A 16892-nucleotide genomic window follows, 5' to 3' on the forward strand; every position below is an offset into this window, starting at 1 on the left:
CATCTTGAGAACAGAGATAAAGAGGCACCAGCTGGTACGAGCACTCGAAGGAGTCACAAGTATTGGACCATGAGTTTGACAAGGCTTCCACTCGGCCTGGTAAAATAAGACAGTCTTATTTGGAGCAAACAGACCTCCTCTCCCTGAATCGTTTGCCATAGAAGACAAGTACCCAAGGGACAAAGCTGAGGAGAGCTGCAAATCCGCCCAAGAAACTTGACGCACCGCCCGTCGTCATAGCTTTGTACATCTGGGTTGTCACCAGAGGAAAGACTCCTCCCAGAGCATTCCGGCAGAAGCTTTGCGCTGCAATCGCCGAGCTCGCGGATGTACCGTACACATCTGCCAGGTAGTTGAAGACGGCGAGATAGATGCTAAGGATTCCCATGGTGGCGACACCTATGGCAATGGTGGGAACTATCCAGTGAATCGAGGGGGAACTCGTCCAACCAAACATGAGTAGTCCAATGGGAAGGAGAGGGCCTTGAAGACAGCTGCCGTAAAGACGAGTCTCAGGCTCATCCTTTATGGTTGTCCTGAGGATGAGTAATTTCCTCGTCAAGTCCTCTTGGACTGTTCCTAATGCCGTTGCAACTAGACAGGCGATACAGGAGGATGCAAAGACGGCATTAGACTGTGCAGGGCTAAATCCATGTACCTGTTCAAAGACCAGCGGAATGGACGACAGACAGATGTATAGCACGGACCAGCTGAAAGCTGCCCAGAGGGAGAAGAAGAAGACCACCGCGTCAGTGAACAGGAGACAGAATGGCCGTGTAAGAGAAGCAACTACCTGTTCTCTCAAAGGCGCCGACACAGCACTTGTCTGTGTTTTCCAGCGTACACGTTGAGGAGATGTAGCAGAAGGGCTCTGGTAATGATCAAAGAGCCCGACCTGCTCTCGTGATTCATACCAATGATTCAAGGCTCGGGCCTTTGATCGAAGAATCACGTCTTCTCGAGACTCCCGAAAGCAAACAGCCATGACCGCTAGCACAACTCCGATGACGACCGTCTGGACATGGAAAATCCAGCGCCAGGTAGTGCCTTGGGCTATGAAGCCGGCAAGAAGAGGACCCAGGCCCACGCCAAACACAGCTGCTCCAGAAAAAAGAGCCATTGGGAGATTGCGATCTCGAGCATGGTAGATATCGGCTACCAGGCCTCCGACCATTGTCGAGAAGGTCGAGCTACCGACTCCAGCGAAGAAGCGGGATATCAACATCCTGCAAAGTGTCACCGTCAGTCTACTTTCCGCCGTGCTTGCTCGATTTCTCACCCTGCATATGTTGGAGTCACTGCGCAGCAGATATTGCATACGAGGAACACGATGCCGCTGGCGAGGAAGACGGGCTTTCTGCCCCTGACTTCGGAGAATGGTGCCAGAGCCATCGGTGCAAGGGCAAACCCCATGTTGAAAGATGTGATTCCCACCATCACAGCCACATGGCTGACGTGGAATTCCTCTGCCATTTGCTCAGCGCCAGGTGAATATGCGCTCGCCGCAAAAGACGCAAAGATTGTTGCGACACAAGCAATACAGAGCATTATATTCTTCCGAGCCGGCGACCATTCAGAAGGACGGACATATCGATCAAGTCTTGGAGCCTTCACTTTTGGGCTGGCTTCACCAGGAGGACACTCTGTCGGCGGGAGATATAGTTTAGTCTCAAAGCTCAGGTCGAGATAGGTGATGCTTGACTCTTTGTCGAGGACAGAGCACTTGATGTCATTGTGAAAAGCAAAAGGTGTTGTTGTCGGCACAGTGGGTGGTGGCATCTTGAGCGATAGAACGGATCAACTGTAGAGTATCGTTCATCTTTTGCGGCGAAGGTGGTGGAGATGTATGTGTTATGTACAATATCGAATATATGTATACATCGACTTGAGATAGAGGGGGCCCCTGACATCAGGACTGATGACATGCCCTGAGTGGTAACCACAGCTGTTATTGTACTCGAACAACACCTCGATGAGAAAAACGTCGATCTATTCAAGCATGTTTGTACGATGAACTAGATTACAATGCAAGGCGGAGAGAAGAGCGGGCGAATAGCAAAGACCCATCCAAGAGACTCTAGCGACCTCAAGCCATGGCCCCCATGCAGGGGCGGAAGATGATCATCCGTCATTGTTGAAACCCAGAACATGGACAAAGATCGAGATCGATTGCTGCTGCTAACCTCCTACCAGCTGTGTACCCTGTATAACCTGAAGCTCAATTCACTACGCTACGTGGCTTCCGACCTCCTCCCACCCTGATCGATATCTTCACCCAGCCAGACTAATGATACCCACTCCACCCGCTTGTATCATCCGAGCCTTTTCCCTTTGACCGTGTCACATTGTCATCTCGAAACGTGTCCTATAGCAGAAGCCGTCATGAGCACCAGCCCAAGGAGAGGCCGTTTGGCGTGTATCTCCTGTCGCCTTCGGTGGGTCAAAGTCACCAGTACGAACAACACCCGGCACTGACCTGGTTGATCCATAGGAAGAGACGGTGCGACGGTCGTGGTCTTCCCTGCAGGTCGTGTCAGAATAGAGGCCTGGATTGTACATACCAGGAGCCAGCGATTCACAAGTACAATGCTGTCTCCGTGGCCAGACCATTCATCATGTTGCTGAACTGATGCCTGCCTAGGACTGAAAATGCTGCCGTCGAGATACTTGCACGTCGTCTCGATACCATTGAGAACATTCTACAGCGACAGGTGACTACGCTCGAGGCCTTGCAATCACACCCTATCCAGTACCTCTCACCAGAGACCAATCTAGGCCGACGCCACAGCGAGCTGGCGCAGGGGAATACCTCCAGTCGATCCTATGATAGTCCTCCGCGGTCACTCTCTACGCTCTCTCTCACCCTGCAAGACGACCCGCTGTCCCGGCCAGATCTAGAGGCCATTCCCCCTCTCACCATCCCCTTGGGCCATCAGACAGGTGCAGGGAGCCTCCTCGCATTGCCGCAGTTGAGGCATCTGATCGGTGATTTCCCAGAAGATTTCTTCTTCGAAGTCGAAAACCGGCGCCCTCCGCCAGCTGCGATGCAGGTCATTGTCGATACGTCGCATGTCCCTGTCGACGAGGACCAGTCCATACCCAGAACTACAGCTGATGGGTATTTCCGAAAGTTCCTCGACTTGGTCCATCCACTCCACCCGTTTTTGGATCCACGCCACCTGGTGGAGGAATACAACGTCGCGATGGGAAAGGGTTTAGGCACAGATAACCAGTCTGCCAAAGTCCTGGCTCTCCTTGCCCTGGGAGCCACGGCTTCGGATCCTGTTGGCAATCAGTCTGGCCCTTGCTCCGGGGACCAGCTGGTTCAGAGGGCACTCCGTATTCTGTTCAGATCCTGGAGTCTGTCTTTTCGGGGCGATATCCAGCTCTGCCAGGGCCTCATTCTGGGTTCGCTCTATTTTACGTATTCTGTCGAGCCGTTGATGGCCTGGAGACTCATACACATGGCTGCCACAAATATACAGCAGATGCTGATCCGGTGAGAAATCCCCTCGTGTTCCTCTCTCGGCTTGTATTGGATGAAATTAACCCCCACGACGGTTCCACTAGTTGCAACGATATGTCTTCGACCGACGTGGAGATCCAGGAAATCACACGTCTGAGCTGGGTTTGCTTTACTATTGAATGGTACGCATTTTCACAACACAACACGACTCCCTCACGTTGCGGGCAAAGATCCCTGACTGCATTCGCGATCCAGTGACATTCAAGCTGATTTTCACCAACCGAGGAGCGGCATCGAGTTGCTGGTCGATTCCATTCCGTTTCCACGATACGGAGAGTCACCCACGGCCGACAATCTCTACTCCCTGGCCGAAATATCCGTGCGGCTCCTACAGAATCGGATCCATCGTGCTGTCTACTTTGCCGATAGCCTGGCGATTTATGCTGGGCGCGGCTTGGACACTTTAGCCACGCCCCGGTTGCGTCCTGGCCCAAGCAGTTCGCTGTTCAGGGTGTGCGAAGAGCTCGACCGCCAGCTGGAAACGTGGTACAATGCGCTTCCGGAGGCAATCAAGCCGGACCTCGCCAGTGACCTCGACGACGGTAAGAACGGTTGTTTGCTTCGCCTCCGTTACTGGTCCTCGAAACAGAACATATATCGGCCATTCGTGTTATATGTCACGTCTCAGATGCCGGATCGAATCGCCGCCATCCCTCCGTCGGTCCTCGAAAAGTGCCACTCTTGCCTCTGCGCGTGTCGCGCTTACATCCTTACCGCCGCCGGCCATCTCTTGTCACACAGGTCTCCGTACACGTATTCTGCCGCGCAATAGTAAGTCGGGACGGGCGGGAGGGGCTGCTGTGATTATTCTCGAGTGGCACTTTCTCTCGATCGGGGTTTACTAACTCGCACTTTTCTTTAGCTGCTTCACCTGCCTCTTGGTCATTTCGCTCGCGTTTCAGTCACCGGCACTTCGTGGCTTTGTCACTGACGTCGAGATGCTGCAGGGCCGCACGGTCGAGATGCTCAGGATTTGGGGGTGGCCCGGCTCGGCTCTCGAATGTGCTTTGCAAATTGCCTGCTCGATTGCCATTAAGCAGCGTTACTGCATGGGCTAGCTGGTCTGTGTGTCGGCGTGGTAGCTTGCGATTGAGTCAGGGGGGAAAAGCTTCTCCTCCCAGTTCCCACTGTCAGGGCCGTGGGACAACAGGGGTGGTCGAAGGGGAGAGGGGGCCGATTCTGCGATTTTATTCCTTCTTGTAATCCGTTCTCGCTAGGGGGCCAATCTTCTGCAAAGCATCCCATCCACGGCGGCTTGCGGACCGCATGTCCCGGCTCCTGGTCGGATCTGGTCGTGGGCTTGTAGGCATTGCGGCGGACATACTCCGCACTCTTGACGCTCTCGCTTACTTGGCGAATGGTCCCAGAGCAAATAGACATGTTACACGACAGACTCACTCGAGAGGGGAACATCAGAATTGGGTAGGGAACTGGAAGAGGAGATACTACCCAGGCTCTCTGAGCTCTAACACAAGTGTTTCCTCCAAGTGTTTCTGACGACGCTCGCCCATGTTCCAGCCGAACAATCAATCACATTGAATGCTATCATGGCTATATGAGGTGTCTGGTTACTGTTCTCGTGGCTTTCAATCCGGAAAATATACCTCTCGCATCTGTTTTTGAGAATTTATAATGCCTGTTGCTGGGCCTTTCCAGTTTCACCAGAGCTGAGGGATCTTCTCCTCCGCATTAACTGGTAACAACAGAACAAGAGCAAAGCATCCACTCGCCTTCTTTGACGTATCACACTCCCTTGTGGTCAACATGGTCACCACAGAAGGACAGCAGACAGGGCCGGACCCAAACAAAGAGGCTGGTAATGTACAGAGTCTGTTCAACCTTGATGCAAGAAGTGTTATCGGTACGTCGAACTCGAATCAGACCACCGGACCAACCATAGCCATTGCTTAGCTTCTTGTTGAGCTGAGCTGACATGAACCACGCGCTACAGTCACTGGTGCGACGGGTGGCCTGGGGCGAGAAGTTGTCAAAACATTGTTGCAGGCAGGTTCCGATGTTATCGCGGTCGATCATGTACAGAATGAACCGTCCGATGCGAGCTGGGGTGGGTGCACCCCTTCTATAGAGGGATTTCTTCCTCAGTTTTCGCAATATGCCAGGAATAGAGGTGAGCATGGAGGATGCTAATACAGTCCTTTGGTCAGAACATCTGAGGAGTATCAGTAGCGACCTTGGCGCCTCCTTGAGCTACCACAGCTGCGACATATCCGACTCAGGACAGACGGAGATTGTCTTTGAAAAGGCGTCAACATGCTCACGGTTCCCGCTCAGAGGCCTTGTCAACTGTGCCGGCATCAGCATACTGGGGGACTCCATCACATTCCCCCTGGACACGGCTAGGCGAATCATCGACGTCAATCTCGTTGGATCGCTGATCGTGGCTCAGGCTGCGGCGCGCATTGTGAGGAAGAAAAACTTGTCAGCCAGCTTCGTCTTCATAGCCAGTATGAGCGGCTACGTCGTCAACAAGGTGAGGGATCTATTCTTCAACTGCCCCTTATTATATGAAGTCAGGGCTCATCACTGACACGAAACTCTGTCCAACGTCCGTAGGGCGTCGGCACTGCCGCATACTCGGCCTCGAAAGCAGGTGTCCATCAATTGACCCGCAATCTGGCGGCTGAATGGTCTCACTGCGACGGCTGGCCCGAGATCAGAGTCAACTCCATCAGCCCGGGCGTCATCCGCACCCCAATGTCGTCACCGGTTCTTTCCGAGGGCAAGCTTGAGGCCTCGTGGACACAGGAGACCATGCTGAGGCGGCTCTCGGTCCCAGAAGATTATCGGGGACCCGTCGTGTTCCTGCTTTCCGAGGCCAGTTCGTACATGACTGGGGCTGATTTACTCGTTGATGGCGGATACACGGCCTGGTGACGACGACTGGTTTGTAAAGCAGGCAAGGGCACCATCGGTGTTGCTATGCCAAGTAAGGACTTGTGACTGCCTTTGACGTCGAGTCTCATGATAGTGGAAAGACTTGCCGATCTATTTCATACTCGTATACTTCATTTCTTTAATGGATCGTTTACACTTGCACTCTGAGGCAACTCAGTAGCGACGTGTGATATTCGACGTGACTCGTCAAGATCGTCCTACATTCGAGTGCCATCCCTGTGGCAGTCACCAATCTGTCCTGATGCGAGTACATGGTGCATAGATATCAAGAGTGGAAGTCTAGCCGGTCGGAGCCTGATTGGCCACTTCCCGGGCCGACGCCGGTCAGTCTCCACATCCACATCCAGGCGCGGCAGGCCCCACCTCGCAAGGCTGTATTGAGTACGAGTTATTCGGTACTAATGCGGCAAGTGCGGACCGCATCCCGCCTCCCCTTTACACCTTGTCTATCTCGTCTTGTCTTGCCTCTTTCTTGGACGATGAGGTATTGTCGTCAGATTATTGTCGCTCCATCACGAACTTGAACTGCGGAAACGTCAAATGATTCGCATGCATTACAAACCTGATTAATGCGAAGCTCAGGTTGTTGTCAATTGTGGGACGGATAAATTTTCACGAGGCACAACCGTCTCGATCCTTCGTGCAACCAGCCCAACACGCATCTCTTTCGTAATCAAGTCTATTGGAACGCGACGGTCACAATGCCGTCTCTATCCCCTACCATGTCAGTTCGACTTCGTCCGCCTTACTCCATCAAGGCGTGCCCTCTGACAAATTCAATGGTTGCTTGGCGCGGGCCAGTGCCACTCATACAGCATTCATCAATATCGACCTCTGCCGCTGCTTCACTGAGGAGGCCTATATCCCCGGAGTGGACCCAACGATTATCGAGCTTCAGTTCGCAGTTGTCGTCGCCCGTCATTGGAGTGCCCTCTTATCGCTTTAGAGCAATGTCTTCGTCTGCCACAATCCCCGAGACCATGAAGGCCGTCGTCACCGAGAAGACCGGAGGCCCCGATGTTCTCAGGTTTACGACGGATCAACCCGTCCCGACGCCCAAAGAGAACGAAGTGCTGGTCAAGAACCATCTTGTTGGCGTCAACTACATCGACATCTACTTCCGCACGGGTCTCTACCCGGCACCCAAGCCCGAAATTGGTGGGCGTGAGGCTGTCGGCGAGATCGTAGCTGTAGGGTCTGGAGCTACGAAATATGGGTTGAAGGCTGGGGATCGTGTGGTGTGGCTGGGTGTGTCAGCGTATGCAGAGTATTCCGCTGTGGCAGAGGATAAGGTGATCAAGGTGCCTAGTGGGGTATCAGACGAAGATGCAGTGGCAGGGATGCTGCAGGGGTTGACTGTGGTTGGACTGGTGGAAGAAGCGTACAAGGTGAAACGGGGCGACACAGTGCTGGTACACGCCGCAGCCGGTGGTGTTGGCTTGATCCTTGTGCAGGTTCTCAAGAGAATCGGGGCGCGGGTTGTTGCTACGGCTGGAGGAGAGGAGAAATGCAAGTGGGCAAAGGACGCTGGAGCAGATGTAGTCATTGATTACCGGAAGCCTGGTGTTGACTGGGTCAAAGAGGTCACGACTGCCACGAACGGGGAGCTTTGCGAAGCTGTTTACGACGGAGTCGGGAAGGACACGTTTGATGGCAGTCTAGAGGTGACCAAGAGGAAGGGGACTCTTGTCAGCTTCGGCAATGCCAGTGGTGCGGTTCCACCATTTGCCATCTCGTGAGTTCCTCTTTTCTACTCCAGCTATCTCATTCCTCCTCCATACCCTTTACTAACTCGATACGCCTCCAACCATGCAGTCGTCTATCCGCAAAGAACAACAAACTGGTCCGGCCGTCCCTGTTCAACTACCTCACCACTCGGGAGGAGTTTGAACAAACCTGCCGAGACTGGTTTGCTTTGCTCGAAGGACCGAAAAAGGTCAATGTCAAAATCCACAAGATATATCCATTGGAGGAAGTAGCAAAGGCACAGTCGGTAAGAGAACCCCTCCATTCCAAAGGTCACCAGGCTGATAGTCATGTCAATATAGGATCTCGAGGGAAGGCACACCAGTGGGAAGCTTCTCATCAAACCGTAAATATCGGCGTCTCTCAAGGTGATTAATGCAGCCAACGCATTACTCACCCTCTCTATACCTGAGGCCTGCAGCCTTGCGACTCCATGGATAGAGGGTGCCAGGATAAGGCGGCATCAATTGTGTCCCGAGATGGCTGTATATATGCGCTGCTTTAGCTAGTCTTGGCGACTATTTGTCTTGACGCATCTCCATGTGGAACATGAACGCCATGCTCTTAGAGACCCTTCCAAACCCCCATCAAGAGTCTCTGTCTGAATCTCTAATATGCCTCGCCCTGTCTTAGTCCACAGCTATGCCTGTCACATTCATCAACAGAAATATTGGAAACTTTGACCACACCCCCGAATTAGCTGCCATCAATGCCCATCACGCTCGTATCAAACACGAGAAAAGACGCCAGGCAATAAGAGATGCAGCTCGCAGACAAAACACTCTGCTGTTGAGCTATTTTGATGCATCTGAGGCGTCTGCAACCCCTTTATCTGGACAAATTGGCGGCCTGCGAGATGACCCTTTCTGGACTCTGCCCGTGGAAAACACGTGCGATGCAATGAGCGGGTTCGACTACCGTAAGCTTTTTTTTTTTTTAGAAATGGTCTTGTGTGACTGTTCTCTTTCGACGCTCATGTTGCAGATTTCCAAGTCCTGTGCCCGCTCGCTCTGAGCTTGGGCAACTACAACCCGGCCCAGCATCAGATCATGAGGACCCACGTGCTCCAGACGCCCATGTATTGCAGTTCCATGATCGCCTTGAATCTGACCATGCAGCGGCTTCACATGGACAGCACGACGCGTCTGTCGAGGGCTGTCATTTACCACCTGAACAATACTGTCGTCCAGTTGCGAGACGCGTTGCAAGATCCGGCGACCTGCACGAGTGACATTGTCCTCGCGACCATTTTTCCGATGGCTTCTGTCTATGTATGGCTGCTCCCGCTTTCTCGCTGTGCCGCTCCAGGATATCGATTGGCGGCCTTCGCTGATGTGGCATCCGCAGCGCATGTTGAATGACCATGCTGCTTTCAATGCACATGTTCAAGGCGTCCGCCGCATCGTCGAACTACGTGGAGGGCTCGATTCCTTGGGGTGGAGTGGCTTTTTGAAGATATCGGCTGTTGGGTAAGAAATCATGAAACGTAATTTTGACGCTCGGGCAGCTTCTTACGCATCGCTAACACACGCGTCTCGGGTTATCAGGATGTTTGAGTCTGCCGCCGTGTTGCGCCGCCAACAGACCCAACGCAGCCAGGACGAAGCACAAGGACTCAAGCTCGCCAGTGACTCGGTTGCAGAATATCCTTCCCAACCGCTCCCTCGAGCCTTGCAGGTCAAGATATCCAAACTCCCGGCCGGCCTGGCCTGTCTGGCTCTGCAACGCCGGCTCAGCCTGCAGTGCATCAACTTCCTCCAGCTCTTTTGCGAGTGGCTCGCGGACAACAGCGTCACCCCTGGGCCGCACGATTCCATGACCGAGCTCGGCCACGACATCCTCGCCGTGTCCGGTCTGGGCGCCACGGAACGGATGCTCGCCGTGGCGATCCAAGCCTACGTGAACTGGCTGGAGCGGACCGTGCGCCGCTGGTCCAACTACGCGGCCGAACACAGCGTGGAGATGCAAATTTCCATGCTGGCCCGGGATGTCGGGCTGGACGGTACGTGCGACGAAGACGCCCTCGCCTGGGCGTGTCTGCTCGTCAGAGACACGACCTCGCCGGGTTCCGCGTCCTGGGGATGGGCCACCGAGTATCTGGCGAAGATGGACCTGGGTGCGGAGAGGGAGGCGTATCTCGACCGTCGTTTCTTCAGTCGTCCGGCCACGGCTGCGTCGCCTGTCACTTTCGGCCACATTGCACACATGTCGTCGGAGGCGTTACGAGGTTGCGCTGGAGACGCGATATTGATGGAGAATAGATAGAGAGAGAGAGAGAGGGGTTTGTCCTGGACTGGCTTGCCGGACAGTTGGCTAGTTTCTATACAAGTCCCTCGAGTCACTCGAACCAGGCCTCAACGCATGTATGGTGTTCGGTTGTATTGGAATATATTGTACTCCCTCCACCTGCTCCCTCCTCCACTCTTGATTGAATCTTTTTGGTCTCGAGTGGAAATACATACATACATACCTACATACCTATATATCAAAGACACACACGACCCATGTCATCACTCGAAGTCCAGAGTACCTTTGCTACGGAGAAGTCAGCGTCCTATCCCAGACGAAGGAGCACCGCCGCAGGACCTCGTCGGCGCTCAGCCTCGGGATCCTGATGGCCTCGAGGTCGTCGCAGCGCTCGTACTCGTCCACCGAGCCCAGCGTGCGGGTTTGTCTCGTGGGAAAGAAGGCCGTGGGTTCCTCGTACTCGTACAGCATGAGGAACGTGCCGTCCGAGTCCACTTTGGCGGCAGCGCCAGCGCCCCGGGAGACAGGAACAGACACGCCGGCCGGGCATGCGGTCCAGGTGTGCGGCACACCCGGGGCGATTGTTACCAGCGTCTTGGGGGGGATTACGTAGATGGTTCCGTTGAGCTCGACCAGAGCGACGCCATTGAGGACGACGATGCGCTCGGCGATGAACTTTTGCGTCTGCGTCTCCGTTTGCGCGGTTTCAGGATGTGTGTCTGTGTCTGTCGAGGTCGAAGGAGGGGAAAAAGAAGAAGAAGAAGAAGAAGAAATGTGCACATGTCGCGGCAGTCGAAAGTCGGTCGTGAACTCGATAAAACCCAGTTGGCCCGAAAAGGCCCTTTGGCCGCCACTGCCGCCGGGGTCCAGCTCGTGCATCTCCACGGGGATGTCGCGAAAGGGGTGTTTGATGTTCGCGCCCTGTCCGTGGACTATGGTGCAGCCGTTGGGTAGACTGATTCCATAGCTGTGGGGGGTGGACATGATGGGAAAAGGTGACGAGAGTAGACCGTCAATCACTCTTGGAAGGTCCTCGCTTCGTCTTTGTGCGAGTGAGTGAGTTTGCGAATGTGTGGACGTGTATGTCCTTCGGCACCAAAGATACGCCCGAGAGCGCGAGATTTGTCTCCCGGTGAGTCAGTCGCTCTCAGTCATCAGGAGATGCAATCTTTTCAAAAAAAAAAACCATGACGGACGTCTGCTCCATAGACGTAGACGAGGGGAGAACGTTGCTGGGATCGCTTGGGCCCCGAAATAAGCAGTTCTTGGGTCGCGAACGGGGAAAGCCTCGGGTCTCTGGAAAAGCGACATCGCGACAAAGTTGCAGTGCCAATGCCCCCGATTCTCTGTTGCTGCTAGTGACTAAGCTGTGGACTCCAATTCTTCATGGCTCATAGGCTTGCGAAAGGGCCAATGCGAAGTCGTGCCAACGGAAAATGCTCCGGATAATCCTTCTAGCCAACACAACGCTGGACTTAATTTTAGCGGTCGATGACATAGTGTGCGGCTTGCTGCCAAGAGAGTGCGACATGTTCTCTTGAGTGAGAAATTGTTCCCAAAGAATGCTGTTCCAGAGCAGAGTGTTTCGACGGGTAGGCGTGCTAATGGGAAATATAAAGAGTGAGATGATGGCCGCCAGTGCTGAGGGTGAAATGTACCACCAACCAAAAACCAGAAAGACCTGAATAAGAGAAACGATAGACAAAAGACAAAATGGCTCCAGTGACCGTGCTCATCATCGGCTGTGGCGTTGCAGGCCCAGTTCTCGCCGTCCTCCTGAAAAGAAAAGGATACACTCCGATTGTGTTTGAGAAAGTGAAGCAGTTGGGCGATGTTGGCGCATCTCTAATGCTGATGCCAAATGGGTCAGTCTAGACAATGATGGCCACTCGCCATGTGGCCCCGAGTACATGCACTAACTGTGATACAGATTGAAAGTGTTGGACTTGGTCGGCCTCACAGCAGAGATCGAGCGAGAATCTCTCCCACTAGAGGGATTTCTCGACTGCGCCACCGACGGGGAAGTGCTGGGTTTCTCAGCAGAGCCCAAGTCGTTCAAGGAGAAATACGGGCAACATGCCATGGGAGTCAAGCGCACTGGACTGAACCTGAAGCTCAAGGACATGTTGATTGACATGGGCATCGATCTGCGCGAAGGTTGGGAACTGGAGGACATTGAAGAAATCGAGGACACCGTCACAGCTCATTTCACGGGTGGGCGGAGCGTAACAGGTTCCATCCTCATCGGCTGTGATGGCATCAAGGCTGCTTCCAGAAGAATCCTCCTGAAAAATAAAGGGACCACGGAGGGACTACCCTTGTTCAGTGGACTCACTCAGGTGAGTGATTCGAGTCCTGGATGGATTCAAAGACTGACCGCTCTGCAGACCGCCGGGCTCTCTTCAACACCGCAGGCAATGAAAGGCAAACCATACATGCAGAACTTCTATGGTGAAGGAGTCCACATGATCACATACCCTATCTCGCCCGACGTCACATCCTGGGCTTTGACACTGCCCGAAGAGACCGGTTCCGAGGCTTCTTGGGGACTGATCACGGCAGACGAGATGGACGAGAGGAAGCGTAAATTGCTAGCTCACCTTGAGCATTGGCAGGACAAGTCACCCGCCGAGCTGATTCAATCCGCCGCTCGAATGATCAAATTTGGGCTGTTTGATCGTGATGAGATGACGCCTGATCAGTGGCATACTAGGCGCATTGTGCTTGTGGGAGACGCTGCACATCCCACAAGCCCGCATCTCGGGCAGGGTGCCAACCAGGCATTGTAAGGCATTCGTGGACTGCTTTTTGTTGCTCAGCTAACATCCGAATAGGGAGGACTGCTACCACCTCAGCAATGCCCTGCCAGATCTAGATCCGGTAGCAGACGACAACCATCCAGCTCTTGATGGGCTGAAAGAGCGCCTCCAAGCAATATTCAAGGCATTCGCAGAAAAGAGACAACCACGGACGTCGGCCTTGGTCCAAGGGGCACGAACCCAGGGCCAGATGAGAGTGGTGACGGCGGGACCGCACGCGTGCAAGGAACGGAACAAGAAGGTCGCATCTGCATGGCAGGACGCTGTTGCGGTATCAGCCAAGTACGAGGGTCTTTGTCGAGAGCCATTCCAAGTGGCAGCTTGAGGTCAGGGTGTGTATATCGGTGGTTTGCGATTTGTATCATGACTGGACAATAGGGAAGGGATTGTGATGGGGTTTGGACTGAAAAGTCTCGTTGTACAACAATGCATTTTGATCGATTCGTATATGAAGATACTCAACTAAGTTTCAAGAATGCCAGAGGAATGTACCGGGTCCAGGATGAATGGTCAAAAGGGGAGGAATACCTCGTACTTTGCGTAGAGCGGGAACAACGACATGCGCACTAGACCGGAATATCTTTATTCCGGCATGTCCCAGCTGCACCTGACAAATAAACATTTCTGTCTGACAAATATTTTCTTGTTTCTCCCAACACCTCATCGAGTTGCATCAAGGACATAATGTAGTGGAAACAAACACAGCATATTCGGTACGAACCAAGGGCTGTCTCCAGATACTACGGCTCAAACCACCCTTGCGAGGTAGTGCTGCTTCCACTCGGATGATTTCGGAAACCCTCCTCTGGCGCCCTGGAGCTCGTCAAGCCGAGAGATTGTCGATGGTGTGACACCGAAACCGCATCTGTCCATCGACTGATTCGAAGATAACTCTTCGTACTGGGCGCCTAGACTTCCAAATTGACTACTAAAGCATACTCGGACGTCCTCGCCCTTTTATCTGTCCTAACTATGAAATCATAACCATCTTGGCTTGTCGACATCAATGATGGCTCAGTCCCTCGCCGCAGCTGGGCACAACCTTGAACGGCGCACCGTTGTGTCGGTCCTCCTGTTCCCTCATCAACCATACGCGTCCAAGCCATACAGGGTCCTCCTGTTCCGCCGCTCCGACAAGGTCAGTACATATCGGAGGAAGCTTGCGCCCATTGCCGGCTCGATCGAGACTTATGACAAGTCTCCCTTGGATGCAGCTTGGCGAGAACTGAAAGAAGAGACTTCATTCGGACCTCAGCAGATCGAGCTGTGGAGACGAGGGGCTGGCTTTGAGTTTACCGACCAAAAGGCTGTGGTTATTGGCGAAAGTGAGCACCAGGTCAAGGGACGCATCTGGAAAGTCTGGCCGTTTGCGTTTCGCTTGACCAAAGAAACGGTCGACAATGACAACGACACGGAGAAGCTGGGGGTCCAGATGAACTTTGAGCATCTGGGTTTCCAGTGGCAGAATGTTGACGACATCCTCAGTGGCAAGATACTGGATGACTGCGTGCCCAGACTAGAAGTCACGCTCGGCCAGGTCTGGGTAGATCCCAACAGCATATTGCATCAAGGGCTCGAGGAGCTCCGGCTCGACCATTCACATGGCGCAAGAGAACTGGCCACCATGGCTTTGAAGTCTCTGATCAAGATCGTTGAATATGACCAACAAACGCAGCAATACAGAGACTTCGATGAGTGGTGGAAGACTTTTCAACGACAGGCATTCCATCTCGCCTTCAATGGGCGGCCAAGCATGGCGGCGGCGATATCCAATGCCATTGCCACAGCGTTGAAACAGGCCAAGGCCCAAGTTGGACCCCAGTCGACTGATTTTCTCGAGAAAGTCAGACAAAGCCTTGCAGCGTCCGTCACTCGGCGAGGTGAGATCTCCAAACAAGTGAGTCACCAGTTCTCGAAATTCTTGCAGGACAAGTTTCGGTCAAGTGCTCAGAGCCAGACAGGCGAGCAGACACGGATCAAAATTCTGACCCTGAGTTCATCCTCGACCATCAAAGCCGCGATCTTACATGCGCTCGACGCGGACGAGTCCTTATCAATAGAACTTCGCATCCTCGAATCGCGCCCACTGAATGAAGGCGTGAGCTTTGCCAAGGTCTTGACGGAAGAAGCCCAGAGACGCCACGATTCCGGAGCCACGGGGCCCCTCATTGACGATCGCCTGCGGGTAGTTCTAGCGAGTGACGCCTCGGTGGGGATACTGGCCAAGGACGTCGACCTGGTCATTATCGGCGCCGACCGGATCTCGGAAGCCGGAGACGTGAGCAACAAGACTGGCTCTTTGGGCGCCGCTCTGGTCAGCCAAGCCGTCACGGATGGCAAGGCCGCCGTAGTGTGTATCAGTGAGAGTGAGAAGATTGCATATCCGGGAGCGGTGGAAGATCACCCGGAAGAGGACAACGAGGCGTCGGAGCTTACTAGGAGCTGGGATCTACAACCACCCTCTTCCCCCTTGTGGAACAAGATGGTGACTGTGCGCAACGTCTACTTTGAATGGGTGCCCGCGACGCATATTGACTATTATGTCTGTGAGGACGGCACGCTGTCAAGACAGGATATCCACCAGAGGTCGAAGCTGGTGTCTGACGTGATGAACGAGGTTTTCACGGTTGAGCAGGGAACGAATATATCAGAGGCGTCATCAGGTCGTTGAGCGAGGGGGCCTGAGCGTGAGTAGCTGAGTCGAGCAAATCCGGTACAGAACATGGCTAGGTAGCCAGCCTGCCAGCTCGCCAGCTTGTAGGTTGTCCAGGTCTAGACCGCCGCCACCAACAAGACATCCATCAAATGATTGCGGAGAAGCTCACATCAAAAATGCAGGGTCTTTTCTGACTTATCAGTCCTATTGGGGGTTAGGTTTTAGCCAATGCCATATCTCTAAATACATGCAATTCCTCAACAATGCCCTTTGGGGTCAGCTGCATGGTCGTGTTCAGCACTTCTGACAGACAGCCACTGAAGAATTCTCATTATGGGCATGCAGGATGATATATGAGGCTACATGTCCCTTTCTCGAATCCAATCACAGTCTCGGCCTGGCCAGAACAAGACGGAGAGCAAACACGAGCATCATGGGGGAATCCAGCTCGTCACATAATAAGACCTGAACATGGTGAATATCTGGTGATTGTCCACTCGGTCCAATGGATTCTGTGGGTGACCTATTCCCCAATCCATTCCTCAACCTCAGCCTCTGTCTTCTGGACCGACCGAATTCGGGGATCCAGCCAGCCACTTCGGACACTATCATTATGCCTGATTCTCATTTGGGCGATGAGCAGCATCCATAGACAGTGAGGACATTCGGTGTTGTGCTCTAGGTGCGCCACGCAACTTGCTCTCAGCCGGCTGAGCTCATGTCCCAAATGAGAATCAGCCCGTCAAGGTTGTTCAGCTCTCTGCGAGGTGGCAGAAGCAGTGCACGGTCTAGACCTCACTGAGAACATGTCTTTGAAGTGATGAGGGTTACGTGGCTCGTGTTCTGGCCCACCACGCCGCCGTCTATGTTGACTGGCGACCAGACCAGCCACGAAACACCCGCACAAAGATATAAAGCTGTCTGAAGGAGTCTCTGAATTTACATTTTCTTGTTCCAGTTTCCATCTCCCAACCTGCCCGTC

The 16892-nt window shown here is 53.5% G+C and overlaps 7 protein-coding genes across 7 annotated transcripts; 5 read left to right on the forward strand and 2 right to left on the reverse strand.

Moving 5' to 3' along the window:
* Positions 1 to 115: 115 nt before the first annotated feature.
* Positions 116 to 1779, reverse strand: AYO20_03143 (hypothetical protein; the record flags this gene model as incomplete). The annotated part of the gene is made up of 2 exons (XM_022641446.1): positions 116 to 1226; positions 1280 to 1779. 2 exons carry the CDS (start codon positions 1777 to 1779, stop codon positions 116 to 118), a joined length of 1611 nt encoding a protein of 536 aa, XP_022502648.1.
* Positions 1780 to 2586: 807 nt separating this feature from the next.
* Positions 2587 to 4584, forward strand: AYO20_03144 (hypothetical protein; the record flags this gene model as incomplete). The annotated part of the gene is made up of 5 exons (XM_022641447.1): positions 2587 to 2591; positions 2642 to 3499; positions 3571 to 3648; positions 3722 to 4297; positions 4389 to 4584. The coding sequence occupies 5 exons, from the start codon at positions 2587 to 2589 to the stop codon at positions 4582 to 4584; spliced, it is 1713 nt and encodes a 570-aa protein (XP_022502649.1).
* A 706-nt stretch (positions 4585 to 5290) lies between these two features.
* Positions 5291 to 6421, forward strand: AYO20_03145 (hypothetical protein; the record flags this gene model as incomplete). The annotated part of the gene is made up of 4 exons (XM_022641448.1): positions 5291 to 5387; positions 5478 to 5560; positions 5613 to 6017; positions 6101 to 6421. 4 exons carry the CDS (start codon positions 5291 to 5293, stop codon positions 6419 to 6421), a joined length of 906 nt encoding a protein of 301 aa, XP_022502650.1.
* A 971-nt stretch (positions 6422 to 7392) lies between these two features.
* On the forward strand, positions 7393 to 10453 carry AYO20_03146 (hypothetical protein; the record flags this gene model as incomplete). Its single annotated transcript, XM_022641449.1, has 6 exons — positions 7393 to 8177; positions 8258 to 8435; positions 8822 to 9107; positions 9173 to 9459; positions 9536 to 9657; positions 9736 to 10453. The coding sequence occupies 6 exons, from the start codon at positions 7393 to 7395 to the stop codon at positions 10451 to 10453; spliced, it is 2376 nt and encodes a 791-aa protein (XP_022502651.1).
* Positions 10454 to 10723: 270 nt separating this feature from the next.
* Positions 10724 to 11419, reverse strand: AYO20_03147 (hypothetical protein; the record flags this gene model as incomplete). Its single annotated transcript, XM_022641450.1, has 1 exon — positions 10724 to 11419. The coding sequence occupies one exon, from the start codon at positions 11417 to 11419 to the stop codon at positions 10724 to 10726; it is 696 nt and encodes a 231-aa protein (XP_022502652.1).
* A 729-nt stretch (positions 11420 to 12148) lies between these two features.
* Positions 12149 to 13579, forward strand: AYO20_03148 (hypothetical protein; the record flags this gene model as incomplete). The annotated part of the gene is made up of 4 exons (XM_022641451.1): positions 12149 to 12300; positions 12366 to 12774; positions 12823 to 13220; positions 13270 to 13579. The coding sequence occupies 4 exons, from the start codon at positions 12149 to 12151 to the stop codon at positions 13577 to 13579; spliced, it is 1269 nt and encodes a 422-aa protein (XP_022502653.1).
* A 684-nt stretch (positions 13580 to 14263) lies between these two features.
* Positions 14264 to 15925, forward strand: AYO20_03149 (hypothetical protein; the record flags this gene model as incomplete). Its single annotated transcript, XM_022641452.1, has 1 exon — positions 14264 to 15925. The coding sequence occupies one exon, from the start codon at positions 14264 to 14266 to the stop codon at positions 15923 to 15925; it is 1662 nt and encodes a 553-aa protein (XP_022502654.1).
* Between the last annotated feature and the right edge of the window lie 967 nt (positions 15926 to 16892).

This window comes from Fonsecaea nubica, assembly GCF_001646965.1.
Source record: "Fonsecaea nubica strain CBS 269.64 chromosome Unknown Scaff14, whole genome shotgun sequence".
In the NCBI taxonomy this organism is placed as follows: Eukaryota; Fungi; Ascomycota; class Eurotiomycetes; order Chaetothyriales; family Herpotrichiellaceae; genus Fonsecaea; species Fonsecaea nubica.